The 18,299-nt window shown below is 37.1% G+C and overlaps 2 protein-coding genes across 8 annotated transcripts in view; one reads left to right on the forward strand and one right to left on the reverse strand.

The window, feature by feature from the left end:
• Positions 1–8,534, forward strand: part of LOC129573928 (tyrosine-protein kinase-like otk) — a 13,069-nt gene extending 4,535 nt beyond the window's left edge. For 2 of the 3 annotated variants that reach the window (XM_055455122.1, XM_055455123.1), the window contains exons 4-8: positions 3,263–3,957; positions 4,082–4,261; positions 5,244–5,679; positions 5,771–7,083; positions 7,399–8,534. In XM_055455122.1, the coding sequence (XP_055311097.1) occupies positions 3,263–3,957; positions 4,082–4,261; positions 5,244–5,679; positions 5,771–7,083; positions 7,399–7,497 (2,723 nt within the window). In that variant the 3' untranslated portion in view covers positions 7,498–8,534. Of the gene's footprint in view, positions 1–316; positions 336–3,262; positions 3,958–4,081; positions 4,262–5,243; positions 5,680–5,770; positions 7,084–7,398 lie in introns of those variants that run through there. The other variant, XM_055455124.1, reaches the window with a different exon arrangement.
• On the reverse strand, positions 8,282–17,318 carry LOC129573927 (uncharacterized). Of its 5 annotated transcripts, XM_055455120.1 has the most exons (10): positions 17,116–17,318; positions 16,610–16,972; positions 12,579–13,224; positions 12,216–12,362; positions 11,915–11,995; positions 10,291–11,676; positions 9,399–10,160; positions 9,114–9,293; positions 8,868–8,988; positions 8,282–8,747 (listed from the first exon to the last, which is right to left on the reverse strand). In XM_055455120.1, the coding sequence occupies exons 3-10, from the start codon at positions 13,060–13,062 to the stop codon at positions 8,711–8,713; spliced, it is 3,198 nt and encodes a 1,065-aa protein (XP_055311095.1). In that variant the 5' UTR covers positions 13,063–13,224; positions 16,610–16,972; positions 17,116–17,318; the 3' UTR covers positions 8,282–8,710. The 5 variants fall into 5 exon arrangements, with proteins under 5 accessions (XP_055311095.1, XP_055311092.1, XP_055311093.1 ...); XM_055455117.1 differs by lacking the exon at positions 17,116–17,318 and having other exon boundaries at positions 16,610–17,102; XM_055455118.1 differs by lacking the exon at positions 17,116–17,318 and having other exon boundaries at positions 15,386–17,102.
• Positions 17,319–18,299: the final 981 nt, after the last annotated feature.

Below are 18,299 nucleotides of genomic sequence, written 5' to 3' on the forward strand. Positions count from 1 at the left end.
AGAGAGAGAGAGAGAGAGAGAGAGAGAGAGAGAGAGAGAGAGAGAGAATGTGTTGACAGCCAAAGCAATTTATCACTCAAAAAACTCATCGCATTTGAAATTCTTTCGAAATGTAGCAGTAGTTAGTTTAGAAGACGAAAAATAGACGATATCAACGACGGCGACCATAGATTACACATAAAAAAAGATTGACGGTCATCATTGTTGTTGTTGTTGTTGTTATTATCGTTGTTGAGTATTTTGCCAGAGTTGTTCGCATGTTTCGACAGAAATGTGCGCGTTCCATTAGGATGGAATAGGAATATTCCAACGCGTTTATCTTCGTTAGACGGTTTGTGTGTATTATGACAATAACAATACAACCCCAAACAAAATAACATTTCCATTTTCAAAACAACATAAACATAAAACGCATTCGCTCGTTAGGTTTTAATTATGCGCGCTGTTCGTTGCTCGCTGGTTCCTAAACACCACATACACACATGCCACATCATACTGTCATATCATTTCGTAACATTTGTCAGGATTACAACTACCGTACAATACCCAAAAAAAGGATTCAGTGCTCTTGCTCTGCTGCTAATAAAATAAAAAGGAAAACATTGGGACGAGTTATTTATTTGACGCGTTGCGTTTCACGTTCAAATAGTTTTGTAGTTTACGATTGGGTGCAATTTCGAAAGGCGACAACTCTCGATAAAACAAACGATTTTGTAGTTTGTGTCTGTAAACACACTGTCAGTACCTTTTCTATTCCTTCTGCCGCCACCGCCGCTGCTGCTGCTGTACGTTCGTTTTGTTGTTGTTGTTGCTGCTGCTTCTTTTCTCTTCACTATTTCATTGCTCATTGTCTGGTCACTGCTTTTGACTCTTTCAGGACATTTTCACAACATACACAAGCATTTTGTATGCGTCTTCCGAAGAGCGGTTGTGCAGAGAGCCAATGAGCATAGCGCATTCAATGCACATACTTCGACTTATATAGAATAGAATTCCATTATTTTCGTTTCTTTTTCTCCATCTCACTCCCATTCCTTATAATCAAACTGTTTCATTGAGTCAAGTCGCGTATTCATCGGGCAAAATTCAAGCGATTGGATATGAATGCATGTTGCATTGGATGGAACAGATTTAGCAAGACCGTCAATGAATTGAAATGTGCACTTTTTCTCTCTTTTTTGCCGCGTTGTGATTCCATGGATAAAATAATCAAGATTTTTCTCAATTTAAAACGATACGGTTTATTTTTCTCTATTTAGACGAAGAAAAAAAAGTTTTTTTAATTTCAGCGTTTAACATGATTTGATCTTGCTATTGTTCTAACAAGAGAAAAAAAGGCAAATTTTCATTCAAAATAGATGAATTCCGTTGAATTAGCAGCGAGCAAAAAAAAGTATAATTTTTGAATGAAAAATGACGAAATGACTTGATTGTACGAAAAAAAATGTTCTGTTTTTCATACTCCATTTCATTGAGACGGATTGGATACAAAAAAAAAACTGAGGTTTGTTTTCAATTTGAAAAAGTGGCTCGGTTCTTTTTTTTCATAAGCCCTCGAAACACAAAACAAGACGAAGAGTAAAACAAAAACTCTCGCTCACTAATCGAGCGCGCAATGGAAAATCATAAGGCATATAGAACATGGAACGGAATAAAAACAGAGAACAGGATCAATTTAGCGACCGAGAGAGAGTGAGAGAGTGAAAAAAACTAGCTACTGATTTCATTTCGCATTTTGAGAAAGAGAGTGGAAAAATACACTCTCGGTCTCGTGTCGCTTCGCATTCTCACTCAGATAACACTCAACACAGTCAGTGAACCAGCGCTGGCAAAAACCGTTATATTCAGAGCGAGCCGAGTCCCCATATCGTCGACACCGTCATTATTGCCGAACAAAGCCGTATAAACAGTACTGAGCCGAAATAAAAAACGGTCATAAAATTTTACGAGCACCGCTCCGAAACATTGTTCCAAGTCCTTGCCATGCATGTTGTCATAGCAACGCGGCGCTCGGTAGAACGGTTAACAAATAGAAGCCGAACTTGGTGTTTTAGCTATATGCTATGTGAAACTATGGTGTGTGTGCGGTGTGGTGTATATGAGGAGTAAAAATTGTACGTATACGTATTCCATGGGAGGTGAACGTAAATCGTCGGTGCTATGATATAGTTAAAGATTTTACGATCGTCATTGAGCGCACTGAATCAAACACAAAAATTTCCTTTCGATTTGGATAAGAGTTTATGACAAGGAGCGTGAGATGGAGAATAAGTTGCTGGTTGAACAGCAGCAAAGACAGATTAGGTGCATGAATCAGAAAAATTTCAAATAGTCCCGAAAATTGGATTTCACATCGCCATCATCATCGTCGTCGTCGACGTCATCGTCAAGCGGGATATAATTTAACACCGATCTATATCGTACAAAACATTCCATTTGTATTCGCAAGCGCAAACACTTACTCATTTATTCATCCATATTTGCGCTTGCAGTTATGATGAATTGGTTCAGGAACACACACACACACACACGAATACGTTGCACAATATCTCATCAAAAATTCAAGCTCAAACAATATTTTCCAGATTTTATATTAACCATTTTGATGGGGTATTTTCTTTTTCCTTCTTGGCACACAATCTGATGACTCTAATAAAGACTCAATGCGATATTTGCGCCACACAGATGCAATTTAAATGTCATAAATTTTTTTCAACTATAGCTGACTCATATCGGAGACGCTTATCAGCACTACACACAGCATTATTAGTTTCTCCTACTGTGCGTGCATGTGTGTGTGTTATAGCAGCAGCCAAAAAAAGATATCACTTTATATTTATGTTCTTTTCAAATTAAACCACCCTTTTGTTGCCAAAAAAAAAAATTATGCATTATTACGGTTGACTTTATGTGCATTTATACGTTGAAATAGCAGAAAATGCACTCAAAATAAATTAAATTCATTCAACGAGTTTATTGCGTTTATAGACCTCTCCCTCCCTCCAGCAGAAGTTCAATGCGCTCTTTCATCAAAATAATTGAAATGCTAATTCTTTTTCACCAGCAGCAAACAATGTTCTCCACGAATAAAGAGAACGGATCCTTCACAAAAAAAGCTTGTTTCCAATAATTGTTCAAGTTAAACGTTTCGACTTTCTCTCTTAAATTATTCCTAATTAAGTTTAATGAATTTCCTCTGTCTTTGAACTGAATTCAAATATAAAACAAACAAAAAAACAATCTATTATCCGTCGTTCTCAAGGGCTAACAGCTGCGGAAGTGGTGTATAGTTCATCGTCAACATTGGATGCGCATAAATTGTCGGCAATTATACTAAAATGTCATGTTGATGGCAGCCCCATTGACGAGATACGATGGCTGAAAAATGGTAAACCGGTTAATTCGATCGGTCCCTTGGTCATTCGACATCCAACCCAGAGCGATAATGCCGATTACAAATGTATGGCACGTAATAAAATCGGCACCGTCGTCAGCCAACCGTATCGCGTTGAAATTCATGCAAATGCACTACAACACAATATGGTACATTATGCGGTATTTTGTGAGCCAAAGATCACAAACGCAAACCACATCGAAAAGTCACTGCTGTGCCGTTACGAACGAAACGGGCGATTTCATCGTAAACGCTCGGCATCGGAAGGCGGAAGTCAGTCATCATCGACAACATCAAAGCGGAAGAAAATCAGCGTTGCCGAAGACAATTCAGTTACCATCAATTGTGATGTGAACCGGTTGGATCGTAAGGCAAATCAACTGTCGGTGCGTTGGAAAAAAGATGGCAAAGTAATTCGTCAGTCGGACATTGGCAGCGATTCATTCAATGGAAATCCAATGGAAACGCCATCGTTCCGTGACGATGGCCGCATTAATATGGACGCAAAAAATGGATCAATTACCATTGCATCAACAATTCCATCAGATGCGGGCGTTTATGAGGTGAGTTACTCGAACAACGGAATTGAATGCATAAAATAAATGGACGAAATTCCCTTTTTTCAACGATTCTTCTTTGAAGAACACTCTACTTAATTTCATTTCAAATTTCCACTCTTATTCGCAGTGTTCTATCCTTCGAAATGGCAATGGCGTTCACAGTGTCCAACAAACCGAATTGAATATTATTGAAAAGCTAAAATTCGCTCCGCCACCAACATCGAACAAAGGCCTTGAAATCGGTAGCGTTGGGAAAATTCACTGTAAAGTTCAGGGAACTCCAACACCACAAATCCAATGGACAAAAGTAAGTCGTTCTTTTTCACACTCTTGCATTGAAATTGGTACAGGTGGGCGTTTTGCGATTACTTAATCACTTGCACAATCATTTTTCGGATGATTAAGATGGCACTTAATCACTTAATCGCTATTAATCATGATTAAGTGATTGTGCAATTGATTAATTAATCATCGATGATGATCAAGTTGTTGTCTTAATCACGATGTCGCCCTGATTAACTGTGACAACTTAATCATGATTAAGTAAATAGTAAATTCTTAATCATGATTAAGATGTGATTAACGAAATGATTGCGTAGAATTAATTAATCATTAGACGCCATAAATGCAGAAATGTTAAAAATGATTCCCATTTTCCATTTTTTCAACGTTTACTTTCGATTCGGAATCATTTTCAACATTTCTGCATTATGGCGTCTAATGATTAATTAAAACTACACAATCATTTCGTTAATCACATCTTAATCATGATTAACTATTTACACAATCATGATTAAGTAAATTTACTTAATCATGATTAATTAATTATACACAATCATTTCGTTAATCACATCTTAATCATGATTAAGAATTTACTATTTACTTAATCATGATTAAGTTGTCACAGTTAATCACGGCGACATCGTGATTAAGACAACAACTTAATCATCATCGATGATTAATTAATCAATTGCACAATCACTTAATGATGATTAATAGCGATTAAGTGATTAAGTGGTCGTATCAATCATCGCGAATTTTGGGTGTTTGATTAAGATTAATTAATCTTAATCAGATAGTCCGCCCATCTGTAGAAATTGGAGAGCTTGAATGGTTTATAATGAAACTGAATGTCTTTGAGATTGAAGATGAGCGTTTCACATTCAAAAGGAGCCTTTGAATTCAAAGAGAATTTCAAGTTTCAAAGGATTTGAAGTGACAAACCGTTACGAAAGTCATTGTTCTTCGCCTCTTTTTTTGCTAATTATTGTTCATTGTTTTTTTTGTAGGACTCAACTGGCGATTTACCTGAAACGATTGAAGATATAAATGGCACTTTGGTGTTTAAAAATGTGTCTGAATCCGACCGTGGCAATTACACATGCCGCGCAGTCAATAGCCAAGGAGTGATAAGTGCAACGGTCGTAGTGACGCCAGTAATTGCACCAAAGTTTCTGGTGAAACCACAAGGAGCCATTCAAGTGAACGAAATGGGCTCGGTGATGATTCATTGTTTGGCCACTGGTCACCCAAAACCGAAAATCCAATGGGACAAAGACTTTGATTACTTAAATATTAGCAACTCGGACACAAGCCGTTTGAATGTTCTGGACAATGGAACATTGTACTTCACCGAGGTGCATCTGGAGGATGAGGGTCTGTATGGATGTACGATTGGCAGTAGCGCTGGCTTGAAGCGTGAAGAAGCGCATTTAAGTGTGAGACGTAAGTGAAACATTTTATACTGTATTCCCAGTAGACTCGAACAAGTATTATGTGGTGAATTAATGAAAAAAAAAACAATTTTCTTCTGCAGCGTCCGAAGAATTGATCACAGATGATGGGCAAGAAGGTAGTTTCTTTGTCGTTCGTGCCGTGCTAATCACCGTTACCGTCGTGTTTTCGTATATTATTCTGGTGATTGGTCTAATGTTCTGGTGTCGTGTGAAGCGTAAAGCTCGTAAAAATCGAATGCAACTTATCGCCAAGGAAAATGTGGACACATTGTCACGTAACGACACAAAACCGAATGATCCGAATGATGAGAATGAGCCGTGTTTAGCAGAGAGAAATCAGAAAAAGACTGAAAAGGCATGGAATGGAACAAGCAATGGTATTAATCATCCTATCACTGAAACACCGAAAGTGGAAAATGCAAATGCCAACAATGCAAAAAAGCACACGAGTAAATCGAACTTGGATCAAATCACCATCCCTCGAACCATTCTATTTGACATGGTTCAGGTGGGTCGTGGTGATTTCGGTAATTTGTACACAGCGAGAGTGAAGTTTGGCGATTTGAAACAGCATTTGCACAAGGATGTCGTCACGACCATCACCGTTGAAAATGAGCGTGACCAATGCAAATCGAATGGATCGGTAGAAAACGTTGATGAAATTAAAGAAGTGTCTGAAAATACCGATGAAACCGTCAACTATGCATTGATCAAAGCCCTTAACAAAGTCAAAGATGAAAATGTTTGCATTGAATTCCGCAGACAATTGGAATTGTTCCGAGCCGTTTCGCATCGTAATGTGGTTAAACTTTTTGGCCTGTGCCGTGACAAGGATCCACATTATTTGGTTCTTGAGCACACTGATCTTGGCGATTTGAAGGAATTTTTAAGTTCACGAGCCGATCAATTGGCCGAAATCACATCGAAAAATGGAATCGTTCAGAAGAATCACATCGACAAAACAGCGGACACAATAAAATTGCCACAGCTGCTATCAATTGCACAGCATATCGCACGTGGCATGGACGCAATTTATCGAGCGCGATACATGCACAAAGATTTGGCCGCTCGAAATTGCGTCATTACATCCGATTTAACCGTCAAAATATCGTATCCAGCCAATATTAAAGAGAAATATATCCGTGAATACTATAAGTTGAAGAACAGTATGGTCCCGTTACGATGGATGGCCCCTGAGTGCATTGAAGATGACGACAATACCATCAAAACTGACATTTATTCATTTGGCGTTTTGATGTTGGAGCTGTTCACATTCTGCACCGAAATACCACTCGAAAATGTGACCGATGAGGATTATTTAAAGCAGCTGCAAACCAATCAAATTGATCGCAAACTGCCCGATTTCGTTCCACAAGATATTTCCAAGTCATTGGTAAGAATTTCGAAATTATCTTTCCATTTAGGGTTTATTTTTAGTTGAACAAAAGACGTTAGTCGATTCTATTATTTTCGGATTTTTGACCTCACCGCTGCATCACAGCGCCATTCGTCACGTACAATTCTTAAGTAGATCTAGATGGCGTTGCGATTGTTACCGAGGAAATTTGTAAAATAATACATCACAAACTGTATTTATTCGACAAACGTTTTTTGTACTCCCTTAAGAAATACGTTTTCAGACAATCGTCACAAATTGAAATTGTCTACAATAGAATTTTTCTTGTTTCACCATTACATGTAACTGCAGTTGTTATGTTGGAAGACAAATCCCAAGGAGCGTCCATCGTTTAGCACCCTGAATTCCGTGATCTCCAAATATCTACAGCAAATTGACACAAATACATAAGCCTAGTGCATTTCAATAAGATACTGCTTGCAATCATCAAAAAGTCTCCCAATCACTTTCAGTGGTATCAAACAAAAAAACGAAGTTGATTTCGTTCTTCAGAAGAAAAATAAATTTCAAAGCAATAATAACAGACAACGAAGGAAATAATGCATTCATAATCGAGAGAATCGATAAAATTGATGTCAGCAGCGGGACAATCAACGGACCACTATTTTATCAGTCATTATTACAATATTCAATCACTTAAAATAACGCATTCGATTGCCCTCCATTATGATCAATTTTAACCATTTTCATTTTTATTTTCCAACGCGTGAATATTCTAGATATTAGATGTTTCTCTCTTTATTCTTTTTAATAATAATTAGTGGAGAATAGATTATCTGTAACACGTGACAAAATCATAGTAGAATTTTAGAAGAAGGACGCATTTTGTATTCATTCATACGATGCAAACATTTGGTTTGCGGACATTTTTTTTATCAGAAGGAAACTGCGACTCTTCTGTGTCGTGGATATTCGAAATTATTAAAATAACTTAAATAGTCAGTTCTTATGACGTTTTGGCCATTTGGCTCAAAAGATTTCTGTGTAAAGAAAAATTCTCTGTTTTTTCTTGGAGTGAGATTTTGTTTTCTATAAATTTTGGACTTCTAGTTATCGCAATTCAACTTCCAAGTCTCTAGTCTAAATGCAAAATGATAATTGCAAATTAAATTTTAAGGATTAAACAAACAATAAAAATGAACAACAAAAAAACACACAACATACACACTGTCGATTGATTGGTTCATCATGTTTTGATTGTATTTTATTTTTTAAATAACATCTTTGTAGGCCTATAACGAATCGAATTCTGTTCTATTTAGTACATTCATAAAAATAAAAATTTGTATTTTAAAGTAATGAAGAAAGAAACAAACAAACAAAAATGATGTATTTACAAAGTTTACAATTTAAACGACACAGACATACACAAAATTATTTAATAAAATATGCATTCACATGTGCAGATGCATAGACATTTTACTGTATTTTATCATCTATGTTGTCACTCGAAAAAATGTTTGTTGCGCTTAGTCTGGATATTTCTTCTTTTTAGCTTGCTGCTATTTTGCAAACGGAAGGATATTTACAAATTCTTATATATACCGCAAGAATCGCGGAAGTCGCCTCTTTGAATCGAAACTTCGTTGAAACTATAAACGATTCATTGTACACTGTCCAAAGACTTTGCACGCATCGTTCTAAAAATGTGAATTAAAAAGGAAAAAGATCGTCAAAGGTGAACTGATTTCTTCTGATCATCAATGCTGATCAGGAGGTATACATGATTCAATGGGACAAAAAAGTTCATGCACACTCACGTTTTTCGTCGCTTAACGTCCAGCATCACGGGTCCCTCTTTGATATTTTTAAACATGGCAATTACATCCAGATGGCTGGCACCTTTCAACGATTCATTATTCAATGACAGTATTTCATCACCTGTGGGAAAAATGTTGAGATTAATAAATTACCCGATCGCAATTTAAATTTGGTCTGTTTGACAATTTGTCGAATTTGGATTAATTAATCCAACAATAATAAAGTTGAGAAATGTAAAAGCTTACCAGCCAAGAGGTTTCCATTGTCACTCGCTTGACCACTACTAAAAATGGTTTTAACAAAAATACCGATGCTACCTTTGGGTGAATCACGACCGCCCACGATACTAAACCCAAGCGACTTCATTCCGACACCTTTTTGGAAGTACACCTTGAAGAATATGAACTTTTGATGATCTTTTTGGTCTGCAAACCGAAGAAGAAAATTGTCGTTATTAAATGTTGTTAATTAAAAAAAATAATAATAATAATAAAAAAATCATTGATCAATAATTAATTAAACCGTCTTACTTTCGGTTTCTTTTTCTTTAAACGTTTTTTGATCGCAAAATGGTCCGATGCTCATGTCCTCCAATTCGTTTGGTAATTGAATCGTTGTCAATCGTTTGTGCGAATGCTGTTGGACCACGTTCGATACACTTTCTCCAATCAATGTGTCCGATTCGATCGATGTATGTAGCGGTTTCGATTTTTCGACGGGATTTTTGCTTAAATCTTGATTAAAGTGAATAGATTTATAGTCCATTGGTGTGTAAAATTTCAATTTCGGAAAGTCGATTTTTCGCGCCGAAAATGGTTTGTATTCGCAAAAACTGTGGCGATTTTGCGTTTTACCATCCCGCATTTGCTGAGTATTTTGATATGGTGTGAGTTTTGTTTCGCCCAAAATGTAACAATTATCAAATTTAATGTGCTTATGCTTATTTTCGGTTGCATACTGATTGTCATGTGCGGTCGAGGTTTCAGTTGCTTTTGTTTCTCTATGCGATGAATAGCCATATTTTGATAAAAGATCGATTCGTTTTTTACCTAAAATTCGCCATCGCTCTTCGTTATTTGCGGTTTTATTTTTATCGCCGTACACCGGTACATAGGTTTCAAAATTTTGAAGCGGTTTCAATTCGGTTGCACGGTTGTTCCATGCCATACAAACATTCTTTGGTCGATTTAAAGTCGGCATCGCCACATCGATCAGTGGCTTCTCCGAAAATTGTGTGCCATTTGTGTCGTTGCAGCTGTAATTAGCTGATGTTCTTGTAGATAAATCATAGCCTAATCGCAATAAAAAAAGACGGAAATAATTTATTTGTGGTGGATTCACTGCGATTTCATCAGTCGACATGGCAAAATGTGATGATCAGACGATGGAAAAAAACGAAATTTCAAAAGAAAAAGTAATTACCGATATGCAAATCTGTTTTGAGTTTGGTGTCCAGTCTATCGCCGCATGTAGTTGGCTCGTCATGTGTAATGACAAGCTCTACAGAATCGTCAACAAATGTTGACAGCATCTCTTGAACATTTCCATAGGCTCCGTGCTTCTCATACGATTTCATTCCACGTAAATCGATGCAGTTTACGTTGAGGACCTCGTCTCCGACACAAATTCGCCCATCGGCCTGAGCCAATCCAGATAAATTTGAAACAATATACCGACATTCCAGGTCATTTTCCATTGATATCACCTCGATGCCGACCACATCGTTCAGTGATTTTCGTTGTAATTTCACATGTTTATATCGTTTGCGTATACTAAGTTGAGGTGTAAATTTTGCGCTCAATCGGCGCACACTGAACTCCTCTTTGGGAGTAGTTGATTTTGTTCCGTTGTTGTGCTCTTCGGTGTGTCTGTTATCACTATCGTATCCAGATTCATTTGAACTGAAGCAATTGCTAAATCTTTGATATGTGAATCGTGGTGATTGCGGATGCGCATCACATGTGCCATTTTTATTTGGTGTCGAATGTTCCGTATTACTATTATTCTCAACCACATCTTCGGTTGATTGTTGATGTCGTTGCTTACTGTTGTTGTTCTCGTTGTCGTTGTCATCGCCGTCACCATCACCGTCAATCACTGGTTGTGCTTTAAAATCAATGGAACTGCTGTCGAGCATGTGCATCTCTCGAAGTATTCGCTTTTGATTGATTACCGAGCCACCATTCTCTTCCGGTAGCACCGATAGCTTTGATCGCAAAAATGCGTATGGGAAATTTGATCGTTTTGATGCTTGCTCATTAGCAGCCACATGTGCAATGTCATCATAACTTGCAGCTTTCACTGGTGCATTCTTATTCAAATAATTGTCATTCACATGAAGATGATGATGATGATGATGATGATGATGTTTATTCTCGCTCTTTATTTTAGTCTCGTGCGTTTTTGGTCGATTGCACAAATTAATGCCATCGGTTGGATCATCACCTTTTACATACGACGGTGTATTTAGTTGACTAGTTGACGAGCTTCTGTATAACGTTCGTGTGTCATTCAACTGCTTTGAATTGCTTTGGTTACTGCGGCTAAGCATTCCAGTCGATCCGATGCGATGGAAAAACGTCTTAAACGAATAGCTATTGATGCTGTTTGATGGTGGTGACGGTGTTGTTGTTGTTACTGTTGCTGCCATCGGACTCGGTTCATCGCCAGGCTTTGGCATATTTTTCAACGTAAATACACTACGACCATTCAGATCACCGGATGCCGATCCATCCTCGTGCATCTTCCGACTGTCATTGCGACGCAACAGCTCGAATTTCTTACTCATTCGACGACCCCATGTAAACACTGCGAGTGATAAAAGAAGAAACGCAAAGATATTAGTCAAGTTATCAAAAAGCTTCAACTTCCTTTAGTTAGACTATGAACATTTTTTTTTCCTCTTCTGTGATGAAATTTTATGGGTTCAATACACTATCTGATTCAATTCAAATCCATCTTTGATTAAACCCATTTCCAAGTATACATCAAAAGTTTTTATGCGAATATCGTTTTTCAATTTTAGTTCAATAACACTTCGACTTACTGTTTCTCGACTCTTTCGGCCCGTCGCTATCTAAAACAATAACTGGAACGGCTTTAACAACTTTATAGTCTGGCAATTGACCTACAGGTGAGATGAAAGAATCTTGTTGCTTTTTATACGAGGCAGTTAAAATATTTATTTCGCAATAAAAACAAAGAAACAAAATATTTGCTGCAACAAAAAAAACATGTTTTCTCACAACTCATAGAAGAGAAGCAAGAAAAAAATGAATTTTTGCAAGGTTTTTTCTTCTCGTTCATTTCTGATTTTAAATTTTTGATCAAACATAAAACATAAATACCATTCTGTCCAATGAATTTGATTTTGCCATCGGTTGAATTGGTTGATGATTCGGATTTGATGTCGACATTTTCGCTGATTGTATCAATGCTGATCGAATCGTTGTCGTCTTGGATCGATAGTTTTGTTTCTAAATTATCGAGTGTGGCTGTGTGAAGCGAAATTCATGCGTTAATATAGTTTTTTTTTCGGGACTCTTGTTATTTATGATTTAGTTTTTTTTCTGTTCATTACACATTCTTTTTCATTCACGAGACACAGAGTTTTTTTTTTCATAAAGAGAATGTGAAGTACATTCTCTTTGCTTAAAATAAATGAAAAACAATGTGTATTGAAGGGGAAATATGAATTGAAAGTAAAGTACCGAAAAGTTCGTTAATAAAATCACTGGTTGAATCAGAATATAATTTAGTTTCCTGCATCGTTGCCGCCGCCGCCGATGACGTCTTGGCTGCTGTCGTCGTCGACGAATTGTCTGAAGAAGTGTCTTCATAAATGTTGGTCGATTCATCAATTTGATCGCAATCCGGAATGGGTGTAAATTTATCGTTGCAACCGTTATCACTTGACTTCAAACTATATGGAATATTATTATGATGAATGTGTAGCTGCTTTTTTTGTTCATCCAAAAAGCCATTTGTCGAATTATCATTGGCATCTGGTTGTTGTTGTTGCTGTTGTGATTGGTTGTTGTCGGCGGCGCTTCCGTTTTCTATATTATTTGCGTCGTTATGAAATTCTTGTTGCGAATTGCAACTCACAATTTTAACATGTGGATCATTTTCATTGGCCACTACCGATGAAACGTCACTGTATTCACCTGACTTTCGACTTTTGAACAAGCGCATAATAATTACTTTTTTCTGAGGGGGTGGCTTGAGGTCGCCTCACTTCTGTTTGATCGACACGTAAATCTTTCGCAATTTGCACGGCAATCGAATAATTTGGGCGCAATTTAATGCCGATTGAAGTGTGTCATGCATGTTTCTGTGTGTGTTATTTCAATTGGCCTGCAAAAGGTACAAAAAAAAATTGGATGAGTTAGAGAAACGGCATGCATTTCAAATGTAAATTGTCGTTTTCCGATTTAGGATTTTGCACCGTTTACATTCAATGCATGCACCACACATTTTGAAATGAATTCGAAAACAAACATTTACAAACACCGAAATTGCTTTTAATTCTATTTCGCGCCTCTATTTCCTGCTGATAATTTATACATATACGATGTACTTTAATAAATGATTCTTATATAGATAATTTGGCACGAACGCAAAAATCGACACAAACCCAATCATTTCGGTCGAAAGAAGGAAAACGGCACTAAAAAAAATTGAGATAGCAAAGATAAACCGAGAAGAGCTAAGAAGAGCACGAAGAAAAATGCAATATAGTACACGAAAGAAAAATCAAGAAAATAGACAGAAGAAAGAAAGAAGAAAAAAAAAACAAATTCAATCTGTGTCTAATACACTTTCGATAATTTCTAATGCATGTTGGATAGTATATAATACCACAACAGACCTCGATTCGCTTCAGTCTACACTCGATGTATTACAAAAGTTGGAAATCCTACTGAACGTACATATAAAACGCCAACGTAAACCAAGCATTACACATTGTACTTTGCAACTCAACGATGTCTGATAAACAACAACACCACGAATCAATGAACGAACGAGCGCGAACCAAACGATGAAGAAAAAAAATATGTATATATATATATGTATGTATAGTATTTATGATTTCATCTACAATGCAATCATTAAGCAATACTTGGGCTAAATTGAGTTTTAGCAATGATTTGTTATTAATAACGCACGGCCAACAGACAACGAAATGAAGGCAATAGAAGAAGAAAAAAATTCGCGCGCGGCGACATTCACGTCTCACAGCTAAACACACACACATATAAATGCATAACATGTCAAGTTGAAAATTGTCTTGCCAGAATATATACATATGGATATCATGATATAATTCGCTTTGGCGAAGAAACAACAACAACAACAATTATAGTAGCAAAAAATATGATTCAAAATTAGTACCTGTTATGTGTGCTTTTAAATTACGGTATAATATCGTTATGGTGCACTTGCACCAAAGGTGTCAAATCAACACACATACACGCATACACGATCGATACTTTCAAAAAAGTGACCACTGTGCAATGTGTGCAATTAGGTGAGTTCGTTCATTCATTCATCTCTCTCATACAATAGCACAATTCTTTATCCAAGATAGTATTTGCGCTTTGTTTTTGAGGAAGAAAAAAATACTGGCAACCGAATACGGGTATTATAGGTTATCTCAGCATCACGTTTGGCATTTATCGAAAGCTTTTAACCGAACGGTTTGATTTGTTAAATTAATGATCGTTAATTTGCTTCTTTCGTTTCAAAGAAAAAGCAGAAGAAAGAAGCAAACAGAACATACACACAGAGAGACATCAAATAATGAACCTAACGGCCAACCAAACAGTGCACTGTGTTTTGAAGATTTTCCCTGCGCAAAGAAAGTACAAACCAATTTCCTAACTGCACTGAAAATAATCAAATTATTTTGATTTGATTTTATTCGATTTCTCTTTAATCCGAATGCGCGCAAACACAACGCGATAGATGAGCGCAACTCGATTGCAATGTTCTACATGATCGCTTTTGATTCCGCTGCAATGTTTTCTATCCCAATTAACATGTTATAATTTTAAATACCATCCGAGTCGTGTCCAAGCGATTAAAACACACATTACATTGGGCAGTACACAGCAAAACTCTTCATGTTGCATCGAATGATCGTGTGCGCGCTCTCTGTCTCGCTTGCCGATTTATCAAAAGAGAAAGATAGAAAGATAGAGGGAGAGAGTGAGAGAGAGAGAGAGAGAGAGAGAGAGAGAGAGAGAGAGTAAAGTGTGGATATGGCAACGGAAGAAATGGCGGAAGGTTAGTTTTACATCGATGTTCGCGGTGCGCTCCGCGCTCGCCTATTCCATATTGTACACAACAATACAACACACAATAGCACAACAGATGAAGAAAAACGGAGTGCATTTGCATTCGTGCCGGCCGATCAATTTGAAGAAACACTTTTGTTTCGATTGTAACAAAAAAGCAATATTGCCTTAAAAAGTATGCACATTTTCTAATTGAATGGATTTTCTGCTTTGCTTACAACTGTTGTTACTTCTATTTTTTCGTTCATGTTGTTGTTATTGTTGTTGGTAATTTTTGAAGAATCGATTTTCGTATCACTGGACGATGGAAAAGCGCGCCCGCCCGCCCGCGCGCACAATCCAACCATTTGATGAAGCGTGAAAGAATGCTACGCATGTTGAAAGCCGATTTCCCAAACAAACAAAAAATCAAGTTTAATTTTTGGTGCAAGAATTCTGTTGTCGGGACGCGAAAATATGCCCGATGTGATTTTAGTTGTTGTTGTTGTTTTTATTTAGCTTTCTTCAGTTGAAAATATAGCCAATGGAATGATGCACCGTTAAAGGAAGACGAAGAAAAAAAAGCGTCGCACAGAGATTGGATCAACTTTTCGATGAGAAAGTGTAAAGCTTTTAATTTTGATCGATTATTTTTGTCAAAAGGCAATTAATTCGACACTGAATTCAGTGAAACATTTTCTTTCAAAATGAACAGCAACAAAGAAATAGCTCAATTTTGGTGATTTTGTCGTGTATCGAATGACCAACCGTCATCGCCATGGAACCGGTTCAGTTCTTTTAGTTTGCTATTTCATCGTTATGTGTTGACTATTTATTATTATTTTGTTTGTTTGTTCATCTTTGTCTTATCAAACTTAAAGCATTCGATATAAATTTTACCGAATGAAATTTGCATTAGAATGACCGCCACATCGTCTAAAGTGTATCAGTAAATAATAAATGTCGCCGTTTGGTTGACGATTCAACTCATCATGAAAAGAAGAAAAAAAGAACTGTGGGGCCTGTACCAAAAGCTAATCAACAGTTTAATCAACTTTTATTAACAGTTTTCGTTTGTTTTGTTGTTGTTTTTGTTGCTTTTTTCTACTGTCCAGCATTTTTCGCTCACTTCATGTTGTCTCGGATTTTGTGCGGCGGCGTGATGCGTGCGCACATTTTTTTTCCTTATCTCTCTTTATATTTGGTGTGTTTGTTGTTGTTGTTTCGCGTATATTTCCATGTCCACAAAAATGACATTCAGCACCACATTAAACGATGATGATTAGTTCACAAACTTGTTGTGGAATTTTGTTTTGACATTCTGCAGAGAGCGCGCACGCGTTCAATATGATTTGCTTTTGCTCTCTCGTGCACAGTTTTGCAAAAAAAAAACGAAGAAAAACGTTAAATAAAAGCCTTAACATTTTTCTTATGTGCACACAAAATTGAACGTGTTTTCTTACATTTTTTTTCCTTCTCAGTCTTTTTTCTCAATATCCACTGTTATATTAGTTGGGCGTACCGTACTGTACTACCATTACACACACTGGCTGAAATTATGCACGAAAATCTCTGAAGCACGTTCGATGAATAGATTAACAGAAAATTTAACAGTAAACACCACCAGTCCACAAAGAATCTTTTCTTCTTTTTTTTGCAATGGATTCGTTCTTGTTTCTTCTGGATCTGTCTATTCAATTTTATTGTTTCACAACACACATACACAATTTGGGCGCTTAAAGCGCTTAACTGAAATCAGTCAATAGAATTGGTCGTATCACAAACATAAAACGACGAACCCAAAAGCACCCACAAAACACAAAAATCTATAAAAATAAATAAATAAATAAAAACACGGTTAAATACGGATAAATTGGTTGAAAAATAGTGATAAGTTTCATGTTAGAGCGTTAAGAGTCAAGTGCAACACTGCTGCTTTCGCTTGCTGCTCACAAACCACGAGCTCTACCTGATTACAGTCATAAACATCAGAAGCCGAAAGTACGTTTGGCGCTACGGATTTTTCATGTGATACGGAATTGCGAGCGCGCAACACACAACACCGTACAGCACAGCTTGGCCACCGTACAATCTCGTACAACACTGCACCATACATTCGGTGTTTGTTTAGCGCAAATATGTTCTCTTAATCTCGCTTTCGCTCTCTCTTTCATATACACACAATCCGATCTATACCTCGAATTTGTTGGTTTGATGGCTTCTGTCCCTTTGATCGCTTTAAATCAAGTGTCTTTCTCTTCTTTTTGCCCCTCAAAAACAACACCTCCAACACACACGCTCTTTTGATAAATGACAGCAGATACACATCAAGTTCGCAATCTATCGGTGGAACGATCAAACAAACCATCAGGAGGATGAAATGAAACCTCTAATGAGGATATCACACATTTTCATACGCATATCACGTCGTCAACGGTTTTAGTCGCCAACGAAAACCGCACCAATAAATTTACCGCATCTGCTTACGAAATGGCAAAATAAAATAAATTTGTTGCTTTAAATATATCCAATTCGAAACGAGCGTTTATCGGACCAAGTATATATACACACATCGCGAAAGGAGTGGAAGTATGAAACAAATAGAAAAGGCAGCGGAGAATGATTAAAGTATAGAAATAATAAAGAGAAATAAATGTAAGAAGCACAGCGAAGAAAAAAAAAACGGCAGCAGCAACACACAACGTGAGCTGAGAGGAAAAATATCGAAGCAACTAAGCGTTGAAGTATTGAAAACAAGATTGTGTGGATATGGGATTGAGCGGCACGAACTCAGTGTCCCCTGCACTAGATAGATCAGCGATGCTCAACGCATTTTTATTGTTGTGTCCACTGTCAATGTCGCGTCTTGGTAATTGTTTTCTTTTTTTCCGTCGTCGTCGTCGTCGTCGTCGTCATCGTCATCGTCGTGGTCGTAGTCGACGTAGCCACAGTTGTTATTGCTTCTGTGCTGCTGTTGAGGCTGTTATTTCGTTTTCTTTTGTCGATTCCGTTTTTCCACTCTTGCCCGTTTCTTCACATGTACACACGATTCTCTTCTTCTTCTTTCGTTTCATCTTTGCTTCAATGCTCCCAATACAAATACTATTATCTATTAAGTAGTTTTGCATTGAAATCAAAACTCACCATTCATTA

This window comes from Sitodiplosis mosellana, unplaced genomic scaffold (genome assembly GCF_009176505.1).
Source record: "Sitodiplosis mosellana isolate CC-2019 unplaced genomic scaffold, AAFC_SMos_1.0 Smas_scaffold_6150, whole genome shotgun sequence".
Lineage (NCBI taxonomy): Eukaryota > Metazoa > Arthropoda > Insecta > Diptera > Cecidomyiidae > Sitodiplosis > Sitodiplosis mosellana.

Bases quoted from the DNA above. Each gene is read 5' to 3' on its own strand.
- LOC129573927 (XM_055455120.1), bottom strand. From the start codon at position 13,062: ATGCGCTTGTTCAAAAGTCGAAAGTCAGGTGAATACAGTGACGTTTCA. The intron at 10,161-10,290 runs GTAATTACTTTT...TATTGCGATTAG, and splicing joins CAAAACAGATTTGCATATCG to GCTATGATTTATCTACAAGA. The intron at 8,748-8,867 runs GTGAGTGTGCAT...TCACATTTTTAG, and splicing joins GACGTTAAGCGACGAAAAAC to AACGATGCGTGCAAAGTCTT.